Source organism: Aedes albopictus, chromosome 2 (assembly GCF_035046485.1).
Source record: "Aedes albopictus strain Foshan chromosome 2, AalbF5, whole genome shotgun sequence".
Classification (NCBI taxonomy): domain Eukaryota; kingdom Metazoa; phylum Arthropoda; class Insecta; order Diptera; family Culicidae; genus Aedes; species Aedes albopictus.
In genome coordinates, this window is record NC_085137.1 from 378,256,318 (window position 1) to 378,277,510 (window position 21,193).

Genomic DNA, 21,193 nt, shown 5'->3' on the forward strand with positions numbered 1-21,193 from the left:
CTTAAGAAAAATAAAAAAAAATAGCCAAGAATGAAAATATGCTTCTTGTAAAAAGTTAACCAATCCTGTCGTCCAAACATAATTTAACTCAAGATATACACCCTCATTCTTGTTTACGGACGTATCCACTTTCGAACGTTTTTGGTTCGATCGAATCAGTAGGCCATTTGATTTTGCTGGCGTAAACGGGAATGCGAACGATTTTCGTTCGAAAGTGGATTCGATCGAAAACAAGAATGAGGGTGATATTTCGTTTGTTCTCTTATAAACATAAAAAGCCTTTGTGGAGCAACTTCTCCATTTATCATTATCAATATTATCACTATACCTTATCTACTTCCTATTTAATGTTAGAAAGCCGCCTATTCTTTTTTAATGAATGTTTCTTCCCTTCTTGTTGCTGCAAGATAATTGCCTATTTGATTGATAATTCTGTGTCCACATGAGAAAAATTTCCTTTTTGATATTTTTTTGCGCCCCCATTGGGGAAAGAAAAAAAATCCTTTGTGATTTTGGAAGAGCTGTTAATTTTCTCGAAATTTTGAGCGCCCTCATAAATTTAGGAAAAGTTACACGGTCATTTTTTCAAAATATTTTGCTTTATTTTGCCCATATTGTAAGAAAAATCTTTTTTTCCAGTATGAAGAAACATTTTATTCCGCCTTCTTGAATTTAATAAAATGATTTTTCGAACTATTCTACGCCCTCGCACACTTTGAGTAATTATTGATGTGAATAAATATTACAACTTTTGTGCCTCCATACGTTAAAGTATATTCTTTATGATATTGGAAATTGCTTCTCCTGAATATAAGAAAATCGCCTATTTGATAATTGATAATTTTTGCGCCCTCATATTTGCAAAACAAAAATCTCTGTGATATTGGGACTACTCCCTGGGTTTATTTCAAAAATTCGTCCTCCGATGTCTTCATAAATTCTTCTAGATATTTCTTCAGAAATTCCCTCACGAATTCCTTTGAAAATGCTTTCTGGGATTCCTTCAATAATGGTTCCATGAAATCTATTAAACAATCATTCGGAAATTTCTTTGAAAATTCAATTAGAAACTGCAAAAATTTCTTAACGGTTTATTTTAGAAAAAAATCCTCCATAAACTTCATCTGAATTCCTTCAGAAATTTTTCGAGAGCTTTCTCCAGAAATTTCTCGAAGGATTCATTTAGAAAACCATTCACGAATTTCTTCAAAAATTCCTTCTTTGATTCCTTCTGAAAATTTTACATGGTTTTCTTCAGAAATTCCTCCAGAGATTCCTTTAGAAAGTATTCCATGAAATCATAGGAAATTATGCCAGGGATTCCTTTTGAGATTTCTCTGAGAATTTCTTTAAGAATTATTTCAGGAATTCCTTTAGTAAATTTCGGATTACTTCAAACATAGTTCAAGTAATTTCTTTCAAAAAATTCCAAAGTTCAGAATTCCTCCAGAAATTTCACGAAGAATTTCCTCAGAACATCCTTCTGCGTTCCCTTTATTTTTTTCCCGAGATTCATAATACATTTCCACCAAAGTTTCCTTTAGAATTTTTTCCAGGGATTCTTTCAGAAATCTCTCCAGAGATTTTTTTAGAACACCTTCTATGGATTCCTTACAAAATTGCACTATGGATATCTTCAGAAATTACTCCAGGATTCATTCATAAAAAATCAAAGGACCCTTTCAAAAATTGTTCTAGCTGAATGGATCCATTAGAAAATTTCTCCAGATATGCCCTTCAGATATGCCCTTAAAAATTTCTTCAGAAATTTATCCAAGAATTTGTTTAGGAAATTTCCCATGGATTCCTTCTGAAACTTCGCCTGGGATTACTTCAGATAGAAGACTTTAGAAAATCCTTTAGAAAATCCCTCTGAAGGAATCAGAAGTTTGTCCAGCGAATCCAGAAGTTTAATTTTTTTATTATTGAGAATTCCAGCCCTATGCTGGTTCATCTTCGCATTCTGAAGTTCTTTTAAAGATTGTTTCAGAAAATATTCCGGTGATTCCTACAGGAAATCATACAGGATTTCTTCACGAACTCCTCCAGAGATTTCCTCGGGAATTTCCCCAAGGATTCCATTAGAAACATCCGCAGAAAAGTCTCCAGAAATTACTTCAGGGGTTTATCCAGAAAAACGAACAAGAATTCCCGCAGAGATTCTTGCATTATTAACTAAAGTGATTCTAGCGGGAATTGATCCAGGGATTCCTGCAGAAATTCATACAGAGATTTTTGCGTTCCAGTATCTCTCTGTATATTTCTTCTGAAATTCTTCCAGCGTTTGATCCAAGGATACCTTTAGAAAATTTTCCACGGATTCAGAAAATTTCCAGAAATATTTACTTGGCATTTCAACAGAAATTCAATTGGAAATTTTTCATGAGATTTTTCGGCTTTCTCCAGGAATATTAAAAAAATCCTCCTGGTACTCTATTGAAGGATTTCTTCACGAACTCTTCTAGAGTTTCTCAATAAATTCTTCTTGGAGTTCCACCAAGCGTTTTCCAGGAAGTTTTTCTTGTTATTCCTTCAGAAATTTCCCTCAGATATTCCTCCTGAGATTCATTCAGAACTTTTCCTGGAATTCCTTCAAAAACCCTTCAGGGATTTTTACTGGAATTAGACTGGACATTTTTTCATAAATTACTTCATGCATTCTCTTAGTAATTCCTCCATGGATTCCTTTTGAAATTTCTTCAGGGATTTTTTTTTATAAATATCTCCAGAGACTCTTTCAGTTTTTAAGGATTTCTTTAGGAATATCAGTAAAAGTTGTTCCTTGGATTTTTCTTCGTAAAATTCTCCTAGAAATACCTTTAAAAATCCTGCGGAAATTCCTCCAAGAGTTCCTTTAGCATATCCTTGAGAAATTCCTTCAGGGATTCTTGTAGAAACCCCTACAATGGTTCTTTCTAAAATTGTTCCTGCGATTCCATCAGAAATATCTCCTGTGACTCATACAAAGATTCCTCCAGTGATGTTTTTTCAGCAGTTCATCCAGAAATTTCACAAAAAAATACTGGAGAAGTTCTAGAATTTCTTAAGGAATCCCGCTTAAGGATTTTCTGAATCCATGAAAGAACTCCAGAAGATACCTGTGGAGATTCCTAGAAGAAGTTTTAGAAAAAAATATGAAAGGACAAAAATTCCTGAAATAATCATTGGGGGACCTGAAGGAATTCCCTGAGATATCTTTAAAGGAATTCCTAAAAAAAGTCATGATAAACTTCTGGAGGGATTCTGGAAATAATTCCAAGGAAACACTCTTGGTGGAGTTTATGAAGAAATTTCTGAAGATATTTCTTAAGGAATTTCTGGAGGAGTTTCCTCCAAAAAGGACATTTTTTATGGATTTCTGAAGAAATCCCTGGAGAATTTTCTGAAGTAAATCCTGAAAGAACTTGTGGAAATACCTCAAGAGAAATGCTTTGAAGAATTTATTGTACAATTTCTCTAGATATGTGTGAAAATCCTACTGAAATTTTTGAACACAAAAGCTCTAGTGGAATTCTTCAAGGAATCGCTATGAAAATTTCTGAAGGTAAAGAATATGTTGAAGGAAACTCTAAAAAATGCCTGGAAGAACTGAAGAACCCTCTGCAGCTACTCCTAGAAATATTCCTTGAACAAATGCCAAGGAATAAAGCCCTGTAAAAACTCCTGAAGATTTCCTGAAGAAAGGTCTGAATAAATTCTAAAATGAATTTATGAAGCAGTCTTTGTATGAATACCTAAAGAAACTTTGGAGAAATCCCTCGAGGAACTGCTAGAAAAATAACTCGTGGAGGAATTTTGGAAGAAATGTCTGAGGGAATCTGGAGCAATTCTTGATGGTATCAATCCACCCCCCAACCATCCCGACCCACCCGAATACCTGAAAGAATCTCTGGAGAAAAAAAAATCTCCATCGAAAAATTCATATAGGAATCGCTGAAAGAATCTGTGAACGGTCTCCTGCAGAAATCTCTAGAGATAGTTCTGATGGAATTTCTAGGTGTAATCCTACAAGAAACTGTAAAGAAATGTCTGCCGGAACGGCATTTTTGAGAAATCTCTGGAGGAATAACTGAAGGAATTCCTTGAGAAACCCCTTGAGGAATTCCAACAAGAATTATTCGAAATAATCCTGGAGAAAAATTGCTGGAGGATACTTTAATAGAATCCCTGAAAGAATTCCTTCAGAAATTTCTGAAGTAATACATGTACTAATTTCTGAAGCAAACTTTGAAAGAATTTCTTAAAAATTCTAGAAGGAATTCTTGGAGGGCTAGGGTAAAAAATATAATTTTGACAATGGATATGTATGTAATTTGGACAGGCACTGTGCTTTATGTCTTGTTCCGAAGAACTAAAAAGAACACATTCTTCTAAATATCGATAATTGGATCAATCAGATCCTTTCTATTGATTTAAGTTAAAGACACGATTAAAAATTAAGAATTTACTTCAAAATCTTCCCAACCTTTTTGAGGTGGCCACCCTTGTCCCTTGCGAATTGTCATAACATCTGCGGCCCAATCAAATTTTTTTGAAGTAAAACAAAATGATTTAAATGAACGAAACCGAGTTTTTTTTTTGTACAGTGACGTAGCCAGAAATTTTGGGATTGAGGGATTTTCGACGATCAATGATACTTTTTTTTATTCGACACCCACATTTCGTAAAAATTATGTCATGAATATTCAATTTGCGTTGAAGCTGAAAAATAGCGGCGCAGCCGAAAATTTTTTCTTCTGGAGGCGTTTTATACTGAACATTTGTTGTTCAAGTTGTGGCTTTTGGGGATGGCGGTATACAAAATTAAAAATTGGTATAATTTACACAAAATAGAATACAAATTTAACAGTTTTTTGGTAACATCGCGGCCCCCCTAGACTGGCTTCACGGCCCCCAGGGGGCCGCGGACCCCCGGTTGGGAACCCGTGGACTAGATGATCAACTTACAGTACAAATTTGTGATTTTTTGATGCACTTAATGAAAAGTTACAAAAATGACCATTTTTTTTTATATGAGAAAATGTTGCCTGTCCAGATAATTTCATTTTTCGCTGTATACTTATGTACGTTTGCGAAGTACTGATTAAAACTCGGTGAATTTAGCTATCAAGAACCATTATCTGAGAAACAATATAATGTTTACAGTTCATAAACATTTGATCATGCTACGCATAGTAAGTTCTGATTGATTGGATTTTGTAACACATTTTGAACACAACAATTTAAACTAGATGAAAATCCAAGGGCATTGCATACTTTTAGGCATTTATCGGTGAATGGGGGTTTCTGTTCCAATTCACAAAATTGCTTTCAATTCGTAAAACACGCTTCGCTAAAAGATTCAGGGACGTATTTGGATTTTACTATGCTTGATCTACCGAGAATAAGTGGCCATTCTTTGAAAAAATACTCAAAAAGCAGTTTTAGAGCAGATTGTTTAAAGGCGTTGATAAATGACAAAAATATCTACAATTTTTTTTTGTCTAAAAACTTTCATATAAACTTGCTTTGCATCAAAATACCTCTGAGATGGCTCTTCATATGTATTATTTTGAGCTACGTATGCTTTTTGCTTACCTGATTGACATAATCTATGTTATAAGATTAGAAAAACAATACCTGCCGCACAATCAACGTTTTCCGCATTATCAAAGATATCCTGTTTTACGGTAGCCAAATGTTAGATGCAAGTTACATGATTTTGGACATCGATTTGTTTTTAATGTTGAACTATCGGCGAAGTAATTGTTAACCAATTGAAAGAAATTTCCTAATTCACAATTGGAATTTTTCTTCTCTTATTATTCAAGTGAAATGGTATTAACAGTGCATTGAATAGTGAAAGAAATACAGTAGCATGATCGGTTTTATGATTTTGAGCAAAAAATCGTTTTTATTTTTTGCACAATGCTGCACAGGCGTATCTGGTGAATGCTTCATCTGAAATGCAGCATGGCCTAGAGTGCAGCAAAAACCTGATAAGAAAACGCCAAATAGTAGGCAAAGTTCAACTCAAAAGAAATCACACTCCAACCTCAAACGTCTGTTATAGTGTTCTCAACAAATGCCAACGCGAAAGAGTGAAACTGATATTACCCTATGCAAAAGCGATCATGCTATCGCTAGAGAAACATGCCTTACCAGAATAAGTTCAAAGAACGTCTGAGACCCTATATATAAATATCTTCAGTTCAGTTCAGTGAAGTGAAGTGATTTTTTTCTGAAACATTTTTTGGCGTATCTAGTGAAATTTGCTGGCGCCAAAATGATTCTATTTATTTTGTTAATTTTTCTGAAACATTTTTTGGCGTATCTAGTGAAATTTAAACGGAAATTTAGAGTTAGGGGGGTCAAGTGCCCCCCCTCGCCCCCCTTTGCCTCCGCCAATGCAGCCGACCAAAAAGCAAATATTTTCTTTAAGTTGGAAAAACTACTTTGGCAAAACTATTCCAACTTCCAGACGCCCAAGTGATTTTATCTATTTTATTAATTTTTCTGAAACATTTTTTGGCGTATCTAGTGAAATTGGCTGGCGCCAAAATGATTCTATTTATTTTGTTAATTTTTCTGAAACATTTTTTGGCGTATCTAGTGAAATTTTCTGGCGCCAAAATGATTCTATTTATTTTGTTAATTTTTCTGAAACAGTTTTTGGCGTATCTAGTGAAATTTGCTGGCGCCAAATTGATTCTATATATTTTATTAATTTTCTGAAACATTTTTTGGCGTATCTAGTGAAATTGGCTGGCGCCAAAATGATTCTATTTATTTTGTTTATTTTTCTGAAACATTTTTTGGCGTATCTAGTGAAATTTGCTAGCGCCAAAATGATTCTATTTATTTTGTTAATTTTCCTGAAACATTTTTTGGCGTATCTAGTGAAATTTGCTGGCGTCAAAATGATTCTATTTATTTTGTTAATTTTTCTGAAACAGTTTTTGGCGTATCTAGTTAAATTTGCTGGCGCCAAATTGATTCTATATATTTTATTAATTTTCTGAAACATTTTTTGGCGTATCTAGTGAAATTGGCTGGCGCCAAAATGATTCTATTTATTTTGTTAATTTTTCTGAAACATTTTTTGGCGTATCTAGTGAAATTTGCTGGCGCCAAAATGATTCTATTTATTTTGTTAATTTTTCTGAAACAGTTTTTGGCGTATCTAGTTAAATTTGCTGGCGCCAAATTGATTCTATATATTTTATTAATTTTCTGAAACATTTTTTGGCGTATCTAGTGAAATTTGCTGGCGCCAAATTGATTCTATTTATTTTGTTAATTTTTCTGAAACATTTTTTGGCGTATCTAGTGAAATTTAAACGGAAATTTAGAGTTAGGGGGGTCAAGTGCCCCCCCTCGCCCCCCTTTGCCTCCGCCAATGCAGCCGACCAAAAAGCAAATATTTTCTTTAAGTTGGAAAAACTACTTTGGCAAAACTATTCCAACTTCCAGACGCCCAAGTGATTTTATCTATTTTATTAATTTTTCTGAAACATTTTTTGGCGTATCTAGTGAAATTGGCTGGCGCCAAAATGATTCTATTTATTTTGTTAATTTTTCTGAAACATTTTTTGGCGTATCTAGTGAAATTTTCTGGCGCCAAAATGATTCTATTTATTTTGTTAATTTTTCTGAAACAGTTTTTGGCGTATCTAGTGAAATTTGCTGGCGCCAAATTGATTCTATATATTTTATTAATTTTCTGAAACATTTTTTGGCGTATCTAGTGAAATTGGCTGGCGCCAAAATGATTCTATTTATTTTGTTAATTTTTCTGAAACATTTTTTGGCGTATCTAGTGAAATTTGCTAGCGCCAAAATGATTCTATTTATTTTGTTAATTTTCCTGAAACATTTTTTGGCGTATCTAGTGAAATTTGCTGGCGTCATAATGATTATATTTATTTTGTTAATTTTTCTGAAACAGTTTTTGGCGTATCTAGTTAAATTTGCTGGCGCCAAATTGATTCTATATATTTTATTAATTTTCTGAAACATTTTTTGGCGTATCTAGTGAAATTGGCTGGCGCCAAAATGATTCTATTTATTTTGTTAATTTTTCTGAAACATTTTTTGGCGTATCTAGTGAAATTTGCTGGCGCCAAAATGATTCTATTTATTTTGTTAATTTTTCTGAAACAGTTTTTGGCGTATCTAGTTAAATTTGCTGGCGCCAAATTGATTCTATATATTTTATTAATTTTCTGAAACATTTTTTGGCGTATCTAGTGAAATTTGCTGGCGCCAAATTGATTCTATTTATTTTGTTAATTTTTCTGAAACATTTTTTGGCGTATCTAGTGAAATTTAAACGGAAATTTAGAGTTAGGGGGGTCAAGTGCCCCCCCTCGCCCCCCTTTGCCTCCGCCAATGATGGTAATCAAACTAACAAGAAATGATGTTTACATACGGTTAAATTACGCCCATAACAGCTACGAAACGATAAGAAATATAATAAGTGTTGTACCTATTAATCTATCTATATATATAAAAATGAGTTTGAAGTCCCTTTGAGGCAACAAAACTAACGAACGGCTGAACCGATCAGGATGACTCTTGCATGGTTTGATTCGTATTCATGGTGGCTGTGTTTATATGTACAAAAAGTTACGAAAATCAACTAGAAAATTAGGAAAATTGATAAAGTACTGATGTTTCATGAGCTGGGAAGAAAATCAACACGATCGAAATGAGACCAATCTAGAATGCGGTGCTTTTTTGAGCTCAATAGTTGTCAAACCACCCCAAGACGGCAAGACAAAGTTTGCCGGGACAGCTAGTAACAAATAAATCATTGTCACATCCCAAAGTATTTTCAAAATAATTGTCGTGATTTCAGAAAAAAACAAGTTAAATATTTTGGAATTAATAAAAAGAACATAATCCCAGAGTAAATGCACTTCAGTAAGCAGCTGCATCAACTCTTACATTGAAGATAAGGAAACAGTTAGAACTGCTACCAACTATTAGGTAGAATGGGCTCTTTCTAGTAGATGAAATGGCATCAACTTGAGGACGCGAATTACATAGGAATAACACTTCTCAATTCATAGTACAAAATTAGCTTCGCGAGTTGGACGGCAGCTTCAGCTCGATGCAATAACGTATGATGTCCTCCTTGGCAGCCTTGGATAGCACAACGAACCTTGAAATTACACTGTCTCTTTTCGTGATTATTCAGACAAAGCATCTCTCTCGTTTGTCGGGTGAAGATCACTGCATCCAGATTTTAGAACTATTGTGATATACCCTTTTGCTGTGAGGTACGCAAGTTATCTCAGTAACATGTTTGTCACTGAGATACCTTGGTATCGACTGAAGTCGAGACCATCTATTATTGATGAATAGAGATCCTGAGTTACAGTATACTTTTGATAGGAAAAAAAAGACATCTCTAATTTTTTGATATGTTATGTATACATGTCTCAGCTTTCAATTGATGCAAAAAATTTGAAAATCGATGGTTGCCCTCCTGGTGGAAAAAATGTTTTGGTTTAAAAATCCAAGATGGCGGATAAAATCAATATAGCCGACCCAACTTTTTATTATTGTAAATAGTAGCTCTATCTTTCCTCTTTTCAACAACAATTACTCGTTTGAGGTGGTTTTTGGAGAAACTTTCGAGTTATAACGGTTTAAATGAGCCACCATTTAACCAAAATCGAGGGGTCTGCAAAAATTGTTGTGGCTCTAACTAACGGGGGGTCCATCAATTTGAGAAACCAAATGTATTTTTCTTACTTTTTTATCGAGGGCTTTCAGAAAATCGGCACCTTAAACATTTTTGAAGACAAGGTGTAAATAGTGGGCCGGTCTCAGCGAGAATTACCCACCTTCAACTTTTTGGAGTCATCGCAAAATTTTAGTTACTTAGTTAGTAACTTGAACACCCAACATGGCTTCATTTCTTTTGCTTTGCCGATCACTTCTAGATGAACGTTGTTTTGATTGTAGGAAGCTTCGTGAACGTGGATAAACTCTTTGCGCCGTGGTAGACCACGATTTTCTCAAATCGATAGACGAGAACTTCGATACCTCAGATATATCCGAAACGATATCGTTCATAAAGTTGGTGAACATTCGAAGTTGAGTTCCTTTCTTTCATCTCTTAAACCGCTTAAACCATACCCAGTCGAACTGGCAGTCCGACGCAAACTTATCGACTAGTTCTTGAACTAACAACGGGTTGCTGATTTGTTCATTGAGTTTCGCTGCCTCCAGGTGATCGCAAAGTTGTTTAACGGTAAGCCCAAACTGGATAAAGGTCTGTAGGCGGTCGGCTCTGGAGGCCTTAGGGTTACGAACCTTGGATAGCACAGTTTTCAGGAGCTTTTCAGGCTTTCTAAATAAACGGCGAAGATCTTCAATGGCGTCTGGTACGGAACCAATCTGCTTCGCATGGTTTTAAAGCAAGTTATCTTGTAATCGTTTAAGATTATCAAGATTGGAAAAGCCACAGGCCTTTTTCGTGAACTCATAACCGCTGATAAAAATTGGCCTCATTTCTAATTCGCCACTAAATACCGGGCAGTAGTATGGTACACGCTTGTATGGAAAAAATAAATCCTCGCTCCAGTCGACTTTTTAGATCCCATTTAGGTCCCATATGAACTGTACAAAATTTCAGCGCAATCGGTGAAACTATAATTTAGCGCAAGCGGTTCAAAGTTTTCATAGGATTTACTATGGGAAAAGTTACACTTTCAGATAAAAAATCACAGAGGTCGTCCCTTGTCCGCAGCTACAGTGCTGCGGATAAAACAAAATAAAAAGCCGTTCGTTGGATCACTAATCGGTAATAAATCAATAACTTTTTCCACAAGCATCCAATCGTTTTGCGGTCTTCGAAGGAAAGTTTCATAATTGATTTTTCTTCAAGAAACATTGATCGATTTGAATTAAGGAGACAAGGGACGACCTCTGGGATTTTTTATCTGAAAGTGTAACTTTTCCCATAGTAAATCCTATGAAAACTTTGAACCGCTTGCGCTAAATTATAGTTTCACCGATTGCGCTGAAATTTTGTACAGTTCATATGGGACCTAAATGGGATCTAAAAAGTCGACTGGAGCGAGGATTTATTTTTTCCATACAAGCGTGTACCATACTACTGCCCATGTATTGTTCTGTTTTCATCACAAGTTCTAACGATTGGTAGCTTACACTCTGAGTAAATAAAGACCGATTAAGCCATAAAATGATTAAATTAATTCCTCTCCTAGCTTTTTTTCATTGCTCGCCGCTCTTGTTCGAGACGCTTCGTTGAGGAAGCACTCAACGAGTCATCTTCTTCGTGTACGGAGCCGCCATCACTTTGAGCCTTTGTTGCACCAATTATTTTGGTTTTCTTCTTCGCATTTTGAACATGCAGCTCAACCGCACAGTTTCTACAACTCTACAGTTCTATTTTAAATGCTTACTGGTTATTTGGATGAGATTCACAAAGTCACCCAGGGGCACCGTAAATTACCGGGGGAGTTTCGGACTCGTTACGGCCGAGAAAACGGAGCGACACAAATATGCGTGTGCACGTCGCATTTATTTAATCAACTTACATACATTAAGCAGGGGCGGCGCAGGGCATGATAATGAACATCGCAATATACATTAGACTGGTCCAAATATTTTAAGACTCTTCCTGGATGATGGTCATCACAATCACAAAGATTACATTGCCATCAAAAAGTTTAAAATGGACTCCACAGCCTACACTCCTGCACCGAGCACTTCTGCCTCGTCAAGTATGATCACAAAGAATCAAATTCATCCCGGCCAGCATGAACAGAATTGTTACCAAAATGCCATGTGTTGTGACTCGAACTGTGTAGCCCACCCCCCATTTCAATCGAGGTACTAGGGTCCAATGAAACAAGTGCGGTGCAAAACTAAAAACGACATTCTGCCGTGTGATCAACACGAATCTCAAACAAGTTGATTCACATCGAGCCCTGATGAAGATACCAACCACAGGATCGAAACGTTGGCAATGATCTAAAATAATCTACGATTTGCTGTGACTGAAAGAATCAAAACCAAGAATCACAATGTTCTTAACACTTAGCATCGGAGTTCCTTGTCAAAACAGTCATATAATTCTTAAGGAAACGCCTCTCCAACGGGATGCCTAGCTGCATTTTTCCGGCTGTTGTCACTCTCCATTCTTCCAGCTATCATCAGGGCATACTGCTTCCACTCTTCCGCTGGAACTCACCACCTGGCATCTAGACTCCTTGAAGGTCACTTGGAGTCCCTTCCATACCAACTTCCAGACCGAATCCCAGCAGTCCATAGTCAAGCTCCGAGAAGTGTGTACAGCACGTTCTTGACGAACACATGGTTTTTTTTCTTCCATCTTCATCGACGCTCTTCAGAAGTCCTTCTCCAACACCGGCGGATCACAGCGTCGAGTTGTCCGCCAAGTTTCTGTTTAACGCTTTCGACGATTTTCTTGAAAAACTTCCGGTCGCTAGGCATGTGGCTCGAGCAGCCACTATTCACGTATGTACCAGCTGTTGCGCTTCCACTGACCTCCCACGCCGAAACAAATTCCTGAGTCTATAACCTTTTCGTGTAGACCACGAAGGTCTACAAAGTCACTCAGTGGCACCGAAAACTATCGGGGGAGTTTCGGACGTGTAACGGCGGAGAACACGGAGCAACGCAAAGATGCAAATGCAAAGATGCAAAGATCGTGTGGCTCTGCGGTGCGGTTTTTTGACAGTTCGAAATGACATTAAGGATATTTCAACATCCTTCTATCTGATAACATGAAAATATTTCTAATTCATGATGTGCTTGATGGTGAATTTTCATGCGCTCAGTACGGACAAGCCTGGTAGCGGTGATAGTATACATCCTTGCCTCACTCCAGCAACGACACGGATGGATTCGGACAAAACACCGTTGTGCAGTACTCTGCACGAAAATGCCCTGTACTATGCTTCAATGAGGCCGATGATTTTCTCAGGGACACCCTTGCGCCTGAGGGCTTCCCACATGTTTCCGTGATTGAGACGGTCGAAAGCTTTTACGTAATCAATGAACACCAGGTAGAGAGACTCTTGGAATTAATTGATTTACTCCAGGTTGATACGGAGCGTGACAATATGGTCCACACAGGATCGTCCGGCACGGAATCCTGTTTGTTGCCGTCGGAGAGTTGCATGCCGAAAGTTTTTGAAAGCCTAATGCATGATTCGCTATATCCACAAGTGAAACATGTCATTTCCGAATTCCAACATGGATTTGTTAAAAAACGTTCTACTACTACCAATTTGATGACATACGTCTCAACGTTGGTAAATACTTTGGAAAAGCGACAGCAAGTAGATGCCGTGTATGTCGACTTTACCAAAGCGTTCGACAGAGTGCCCCACTTATTGGCTGTTGATAAATTGGACAGAATGGGCTTACCAAGCTGGTTGACACGGTGGATATTGTCATATCTTACTGGACGGAGCGCTTACGTGCGCATCAGTGGAACGAACTCGGATGCTTTTGGCATTACATCCGGGGTACCCCAAGGTAGTCACTTGGGCCCTCTTCTCTTCATACTATTTATCAACGACCTTTGCGAAACCATACAATCTCCGAAACTCATGTTTGCTGATGACTTGAAATTTTTTCGCACAATTTCTTCGCTTGTGGAATGCTGTGCACTTCAAGCTGACATCGACAGACTATCGAACTGGTGCCTGCTCAATGGAATGGAATTAAATATCCGGAAATGTAATGTGATTTCGTTTTGCCGCTCAAGAAGTAAAATCGGTTTCGACTACAGGATGTCAACAACTTCTATCGCCAGAGTTGATGCTGTCAGGGACCTAGGTGTGCTGTTGGATAGCAAGCTAAACTTTGCACAACACATTGCAGCAACGATTGCAAAGGCATTTGCAATTCTTGGATTCATCAAGCGGAACACAAAGTATTTCACGGATGTGTACTGTTTGAAGAGTTTGTATTGCACACTAGTGCGCAGTATACTAGAATACGGCGTGCTCGTGTGGGCGCCCTACCATGCCGTTCATAAACACCACATTGAACGTATTCAACGAAACTTCCTTCGATTCGCACTGCGTCAACTGCCGTGGAATGATCCCATTCGACTGCCACCATACGAACATCGTAGTGCTTTGATACACCTGCCAACCTTGGAAAGTAGGAGGATTTTATTGCAGCGCCTCTTTGTGTTTGACATCATGCGTGACAATGTGGACTGCCCGTTACTGCTGAGCAACATACTTCTCAACGTTCCGCCCAGAAGAACCAGACGGGCTGACTTTCTTCGTAATCCCCTTCATCGTACTCTTTTTGGACAAAATAATCCATTTGATGTTTGTTGTCGTCGTTTTAATGAAGTGTCTGTAAATTTTGATTTTAATGTGACTAAGCATATGTTTAAAAGTAGGATAAGTTCTAGTTCATAGTATTAACTGTCTGTACGATGTATTCGAAGACTAGTAAATAAATAAATAAATAAATAAATAAAATAAATAAATATTCTCTTGTATCCGGTTAAGGATCACTTTGCAGAGGACTTTGAGAACGATACACAGTAACATGATGCCCCGCCAATTATCGCATACAGTCAGGTCACCCTTTTTGGGCACCTTTACTAAGACGCCTTGCATCCAGTCGGCCGGAAATGTCGCACTTTCTCATATGTTGCAGAATAATTGATGCAGTAGTTGTGCGGATACTACGGAGTCAGCTTTGAGCATCTCAGCTGATATGCGATAGATCGACCCCTGGGGCTCTGTTCGATTTCCTGAACGGATGGAGCTTCGTTGTTGACACGGGTAATGCATCGAACCCGGATCATGCTGAGGTGTTGATGGCGTAATAGACACTTGAAAAAAGTTTCCAAAGTGCTCGAACCAGCGCCAGCGTTTTAACTGTTCAGACGTGTCTTTCACGGGCATCGTAGCATTTATCTTGGTCCCCCTAAGGCGACGTGAGACATCGTAGAGGAGACGGATGTCGCCTGTGTTTGCGGCTTCCTCGCCTTCGTCGACTAGGGAGTCCGCCCACGCACTTTTTCCACGTCTACATGAGCGTTTCACTTCCTTCTCGAAAGTCAAATAGCGCTGACGGGCTACGGCTTTGGCCCTTCGTGTTTTCGCTCCCTCTATCGCGGATTTGGCGTTCCTTCGCTCCTCTATCTTCCTCCAGGTATCATCTGTGATCCATTGCTTTCTTCGGGTGCGTAGCTCACTCAAATTGATCTTCTACGCTTCCGTCTCCTGGAATATTTGCAGCACGGTTCTCTAGGTCATCGACGAAGGACCTTTTCACCGCAGCGTCTTCCAGTCGGCGAGAGTTGATTCGGCACTCGATTTTCTCCTCCTGTTGCTGGATCCTGGCAATGTGCAGTCGGATCTCACCGATTAGGAGATGATGGTCGGACACAATGACGGCACTACGTTTGTTCCGCACATCAAGCGGAGGCTTCCATTTTCGGCTGATGCAGATGTGGTGGATTTGATTTTCCATGACGTCATCACAGGAAACCCATGTCACTTTGTGCACTGGTTGATGAGGAAAGAGCGGTCCCCCAATCACCATGCTATTGTTGCCACAAAAGTCTGCAAACAGCTCTCCGTTTTCGCTCTTTTCTCCGAGACAATGGCTCATAGTCCGAGTTGTCGAAACCAACGTTCGCGTTGAAGTCGCCCATGAGGATCTTGATGTCACCTTTCGGAATCTTGTCCACTACAGCATTCAGTTAACTGACTGTTAAAGTTCTCTTTATCTTGTGATTCGGCAGCATCGGTTGGTGCGTAACATTGGATAATGGTAAGGTTTCGAACCCGTGATCCTCTCATTAATAGGTTCCCACTTCATGAGCGCAGCGTGGGCGTGAGCGCTGAGCAGGAAACCAACTCCACGGTGGCGAGGAGCGTGTTCACCTTGTAGGCCAGAATATAGCAGAATTTGACCCTACGCCAATTTGTGTTCTCCAAAGTTCGGCCAACGTACTCCGCTCAGTCCTAAGATCTCAAGCTTCATGCGGCATGCCTCATTGACTAGTTGTGCCAGTTTACCCTGCTGGGCTAGGGTTAATACATTCCAAGCTCCAATTCTTGTCCGGTGTTTCGCGCTAAAAGTCGTTGCCGTTGAATCAGTTTGTAATCGTTCATTTTCGGTTTCTGTAACGTTTTTTTTGGGGTTTCAGTAGGTTGTTGGCCTAAGGTCCCTTATCCATCGTGGTGGGGCTGCCACCTTAGGTATAGCTTCCGGTGGAGGAGCATTTCATATTCAGCCGCTGGATGCCAGAACAGACGCTGTTTGAGCCACACCTACTTGGTGAACAGACGCTCGGGTCGTACCTCCTCAATCTAGCTGAAGTCAGAAGGACAACAGTGCCCAGGCTGCACTACCAGCTAAGCACACAACTCTTAGCTGGCGGTCTTTGTCATCGCTTGACCCGTGGAAGCATGAGGTAGGAATTTAAGAAGACTAGAGCTATGTTGGACCCTCTCCTTTTCGACTCACCGTTTTGCGGCCCAACATACATTAAACTGGTCCAAGTATTCCAACAGGCGGGCAGTCTTCTTTGAACGCAGCATCTCCGTGGATCCATATGCTGCAATCTGAGCCCCTCGTTGTTTGGTTTTATCAAAGTCATCATTTTCACCAGAGCTTTCTCCTGTACCAACCTTCTTTGCACCGTTTCTTCTGTTCTCTGTTGTTACGCTACTGTTCCCATGCAAAATCTACTTTCTGAACCTCAAATTATATAGACCGCAGAATACTTCCCATCGCCGTCAAATTAGTTTCGTAATTGGATGCCCTCTGGTAGAGTTGAATTATTGCTGGCTTTTCCCAGTAGCCGTTGGCATTGTTACCTATATGAAAAGAAGTTACGATTTCCTTACGGATCGATGAAACCCTTCAATTCATTTATCACCCTCCACTTTACCGTTCAGTAATCCTTCTACTCACACTTCGTCCGTCTACCCGAAGGACCATTCAACGAACGATGGTGGAGAACTGGAAACGACCCAATAATCAATCTCTTCTATGTGAACTTTTCCTCCTGGGACCAGGTGTCATCCCGTCCGCCAGCTCCATCCCCGAGGCTGTCGGCTTCATTCCCATTCCCGGAAGATTCCAGGACGATTTCCTCGCAAATAGGTTGTGTATACTTTGCATGAATATTGAATATTTCTGCATCTCTTTGATGACGCCTGTCGTTCGAGCTCTGTCTCACGTCGTCGGTCGGATTTCCTTGTCTTTCCTGTGCTGAAGATATCCCATAATTTGCATTGACTCATCAACACCCGTTGCCAACAGAAAGGAGGGGGGGAAGTAACTGATGGGTATCCTTGGACTTGGAACCGAGACGACCGCACGGACGGGTGCAATAATTGATGAATGACCTAGTTTGGTCGGAGTTTATAATCTCCACCGCTATTGGACGGGCAGATCGGTGTCTGTCTCGGTTATTTGCATTTTGCCGTGAGGGAACTTTATGCTGGGTAGAGGCGGCCAAGGGGAAACTTTTCCACCATGAGTAATTACCTCCGCTCAACGGGAGTTCTGCTGATTCCGACCATAAGACTTGATAGTTTCAACAGATATTCGTTGAGTTGCCGTGTCTTACCGCAGATGTTCCCAATCGATATAATGCTGTAACTTATATGTACCTATTGTATATGCCAAATCCAGCTAGAGCTCACTCTAAATCCAATTGAAATCTACAATTTATGTTTAATTTCAACTCAAACCTAAACCCATTTCCATGCTTCCAAACATGTTGTATCCTATGTCGTTGAGTCCAGTTAAGTGAGCGTCCTATACGATAAAATACAATAATGCGATTACAAGTCCCTGTTGTTGCATGAACTCGTTTTATGGCAATGTGGGCTGACTAGACGATTAAATTTCAACTTTGTTAATTACTGGTCCAATATTTACGCGCAATCATTATCTCGTCCGGGACGGGTGAAAACGATACCCAACCACCCATCTGCACGGTGGCAGCTCCAAGCTCTAATGAATTTGATTATAATTTACTGCCATAAATTTCGAGTTGCGACGACAATCCTAGAACGCCTCTTCATCGTACTTTTTTTTGCTTCTATTTTGGTTATTAAAGCCACCAGCCATGTTTGGGATTTCATTTATCAAAAAGAGACATCGTTTTTCATGTTTTTTTTTCAACTTCTCTTCCGTATCAAACCCTTTTCAGAACGGAAGGCACGCATGTTCGACCCTCTGCCCACACGAGAATCTGCCCCCGCCCAACGATACGGCAATCTGCGTCGGGGCCAGGCTGGTGGAGCTTCCGGATCACTGCTGCCGGGTGTGGCTATGCGAACAGCCCACCACCGACGGTAAGTGTTGGATGGGTATTTTATGTAACCGGAAGGTGTTATGCAAAGTATGTTTTGGTTGATGTGTAATTGAAAAGTTTATTTAAGGTTCCAGATAAGAGTTGGATATATATGTATTTGCAGCTGGTACGTAAAAGGGTTCCTTGCTGGTATTTGCAACTGCTTTGGTTGCGTTTTATGAAATCGTTACAATGATTTTGATTTATTTTGGGCTTCAAAGCGGTTAGCCGACAACCAAATTCTTCAACTACACCCTAATCAGCACCTATGCGAAGATGTGCAGAACTAAGCAGAATGTCTGTACTGTCATGGTAAAATCAGATCTGGTTACTCACGGTTTCCAAATTCTAGCACCCCTATGACACATTCCACGCACTTCTGCACCGCAGTTTTTGAACTTAATTGATCAATATTTCAGTGTTCTTGCTGTCGATTCCGATTATTTTTGCGCCAAAATGAAGGCAATTACTTATATTATTCTAATAGTACATGAAACATTGAAAACTATTTCGAAAAAGTAGTAATTTTCTTGGCGTTTTGGCAATTTTGCGATGGTGTACCGTTACGTTCTATTTCTTCATTTTTCTTGAAGTAAAAAGTTCCATTTTTTTATTTATAAAGCATGAATTGAATCTTCCAATCAAATCTGATCGTTTGATATACTGCTTGGTATGTATTTATGACCATAACCATTTTTGGAAGCATAAGTTTGATTCTCGCTGCAGAACGTATCGGTTGAAATGTGTCCTATACTGGTACGCCCTAAAGGAAGTGTCTTAAATTTTGCGCCTACTTAAGAATTATTCCTGGTAAACAGCTCCATGAAAGGCATGAACATTGAACAAGTTTTTCACTTTTTTATCATTATTTTTTCCAATTATCGTGGAAGAGGAATTCTTACAGGAATTTCTTTTATGAGTTCAGTAAGAATTCTTCTAAAAATTCATACACAGAAAAAAAGTTCTACTAATTTTTTTTTCTAAAAATTTCTAAATCCTTTGTTTTATTACTCAGTTTACGTTAAAAGTGAGACAACCCATTGCCAATGGGTTGTCCTGTCCCACTTTGAGCCGAAACTGAGTAAGCAAACAAAGGATGTTTCGATATCTGAGTAAGGCCAACTCAGTCATAGAGTAGAAATTTTTCTCTGTGTATGATAATTCTTCCCATGGACTTCTTCAACATTTTCTCCACGATGACCTCCAGGGACTTCGCCAGAGGTTCTTTTAGGAATTCTTCGGATGAAAGGGGCCATCTCCATTTTTTCAGTTTTTATCAAAATATTTTCAGAATTTCTATAATAAGAAGAAGATTTCCTAGAATGATTTCAATAACAATTGTTTCCTTCGGGTATCTCTTCACAATTCATTCCCACCCATATTTGAAAATTTCTCCAGGAATTTTTCCAGCTATTCTTTAGAGATTTCCTCCAGAAATGTTTTGTTGGATGTACTTCAGGACTTTCTAAAGAAATTTCCCAAAAGATTCATTATGAAATTAGTACACGGGTTTCCTAGAAAAAAATCCTCTTGGGGCCGGGGTTACATGAGTGATTCTTTGGAAAATTACTTCAAGGATTGCTACAGAACCTCACGTGCATGTTTTTTATATTTTTTCAACGTGTATTTTAAGTTACTGGCTAATTCTACACTTATATCGTGCATAAATTTCTTCAAATATTTTTAAGGGCATTCCTACTGAGCAGGGTACGAAAAACAGATCACGCCGAAAAACAAACGCTTTGTCCTAAGTGGTGCATGTTGATAACGAAGGCGCTCCGCAACAAACGCATGTCAGGCGATGAGAGCAATAAAACAAATATCGCTTGCTATGCGTGTGCTGATATTCTGACTTTTCTACTGAAATTTTCGACCCACATTATCGAATTCATAAGCATTTGAACGAAATAAGACTCTGGCAAACCTCAGAGTTGAGTTTCAGTTGTAAAACAATGCGAAAATCACGATGTGAATAGAACGAGACAAACATTTCTACCGTTTTTGTTGTGAACAAACTCGAGAGCGTTTTTGTCATTATCTGCTAACGAAAAAACAAAGCGTTGTTGCCGTGCCTTCTTTGTTGCCTATTTTTCGCCTGCGGTGGCATATTCTGCGTACACTGCTACTGAGATGTTATCAGATTTTCCTTCAAAAGTTTTTTCGAGAATTTTGCCAGAACTCTTCTAGAATTTTTTTTCAAAAAAAAATAGTTTTTCATATAAATTTCTCATAGAAGTTTCCCTTCATAAATTCAGAAATATTTCAGGAAAATCTTTCACAAATTATTGCTGGATTTTTATATGTATATTCATATCAGCTCTTCAAGAAAATTGCCAAAAAATTCTTCTGGAAATCCCTCGAGGATTTCTCCAGCAATTCAAGCAGGGATTGCAGCTCTTCTCGAAAATTTCTTCAACAGTTCATATTTTCAGAAATTTCTTCAGTGGTTCTCCAAAGAATTCCTCCTGATTTTTTTTTATTTCTGCAGGATTTTCTACAGAAATTTGTTCAGGTAGTACTTTGAAGTTTTTTTGTGTACTGCTGGCCCTTCAGAAATTGTTTTAGAAATACTTAAAAAAATCTTCCAGAGATATCTACATAAGATCATATATATCTCCTGGAATCCCTTACGAATCTATTCAAACATTTCTCAAGCTTTTTTTCCTTGGAATAAAAAAAAATGTCTTAAGGCGAAACTGGATACATTTCCTTACTTTTTGGTTTTTGATTTGTAATAAAATAACGAAGCAATATTTTCAAAATCGGTTTTCGTACACATGTAGAGTATGGATCAAGGTATCTCCTGAATTTTTCCCTGGTGGAAAAAGTTTTTCGTTTTTGCAGAATCCGTTTTTA

At 38.6% G+C, this 21,193-nt stretch overlaps 1 protein-coding gene across 1 annotated transcript in view; it reads left to right on the top strand.

The window, feature by feature from the left end:
- The window catches only part of LOC109425682 (uncharacterized), a 112,549-nt gene that overhangs the window by 36,089 nt on the left and 55,267 nt on the right, over positions 1–21,193 (top strand). The window contains exon 3 of the mRNA XM_062853030.1: positions 18,194–18,338. Coding sequence (XP_062709014.1) covers positions 18,194–18,338 — 145 coding nt within the window. The remainder of the gene's footprint in view (positions 1–18,193; positions 18,339–21,193) is intronic.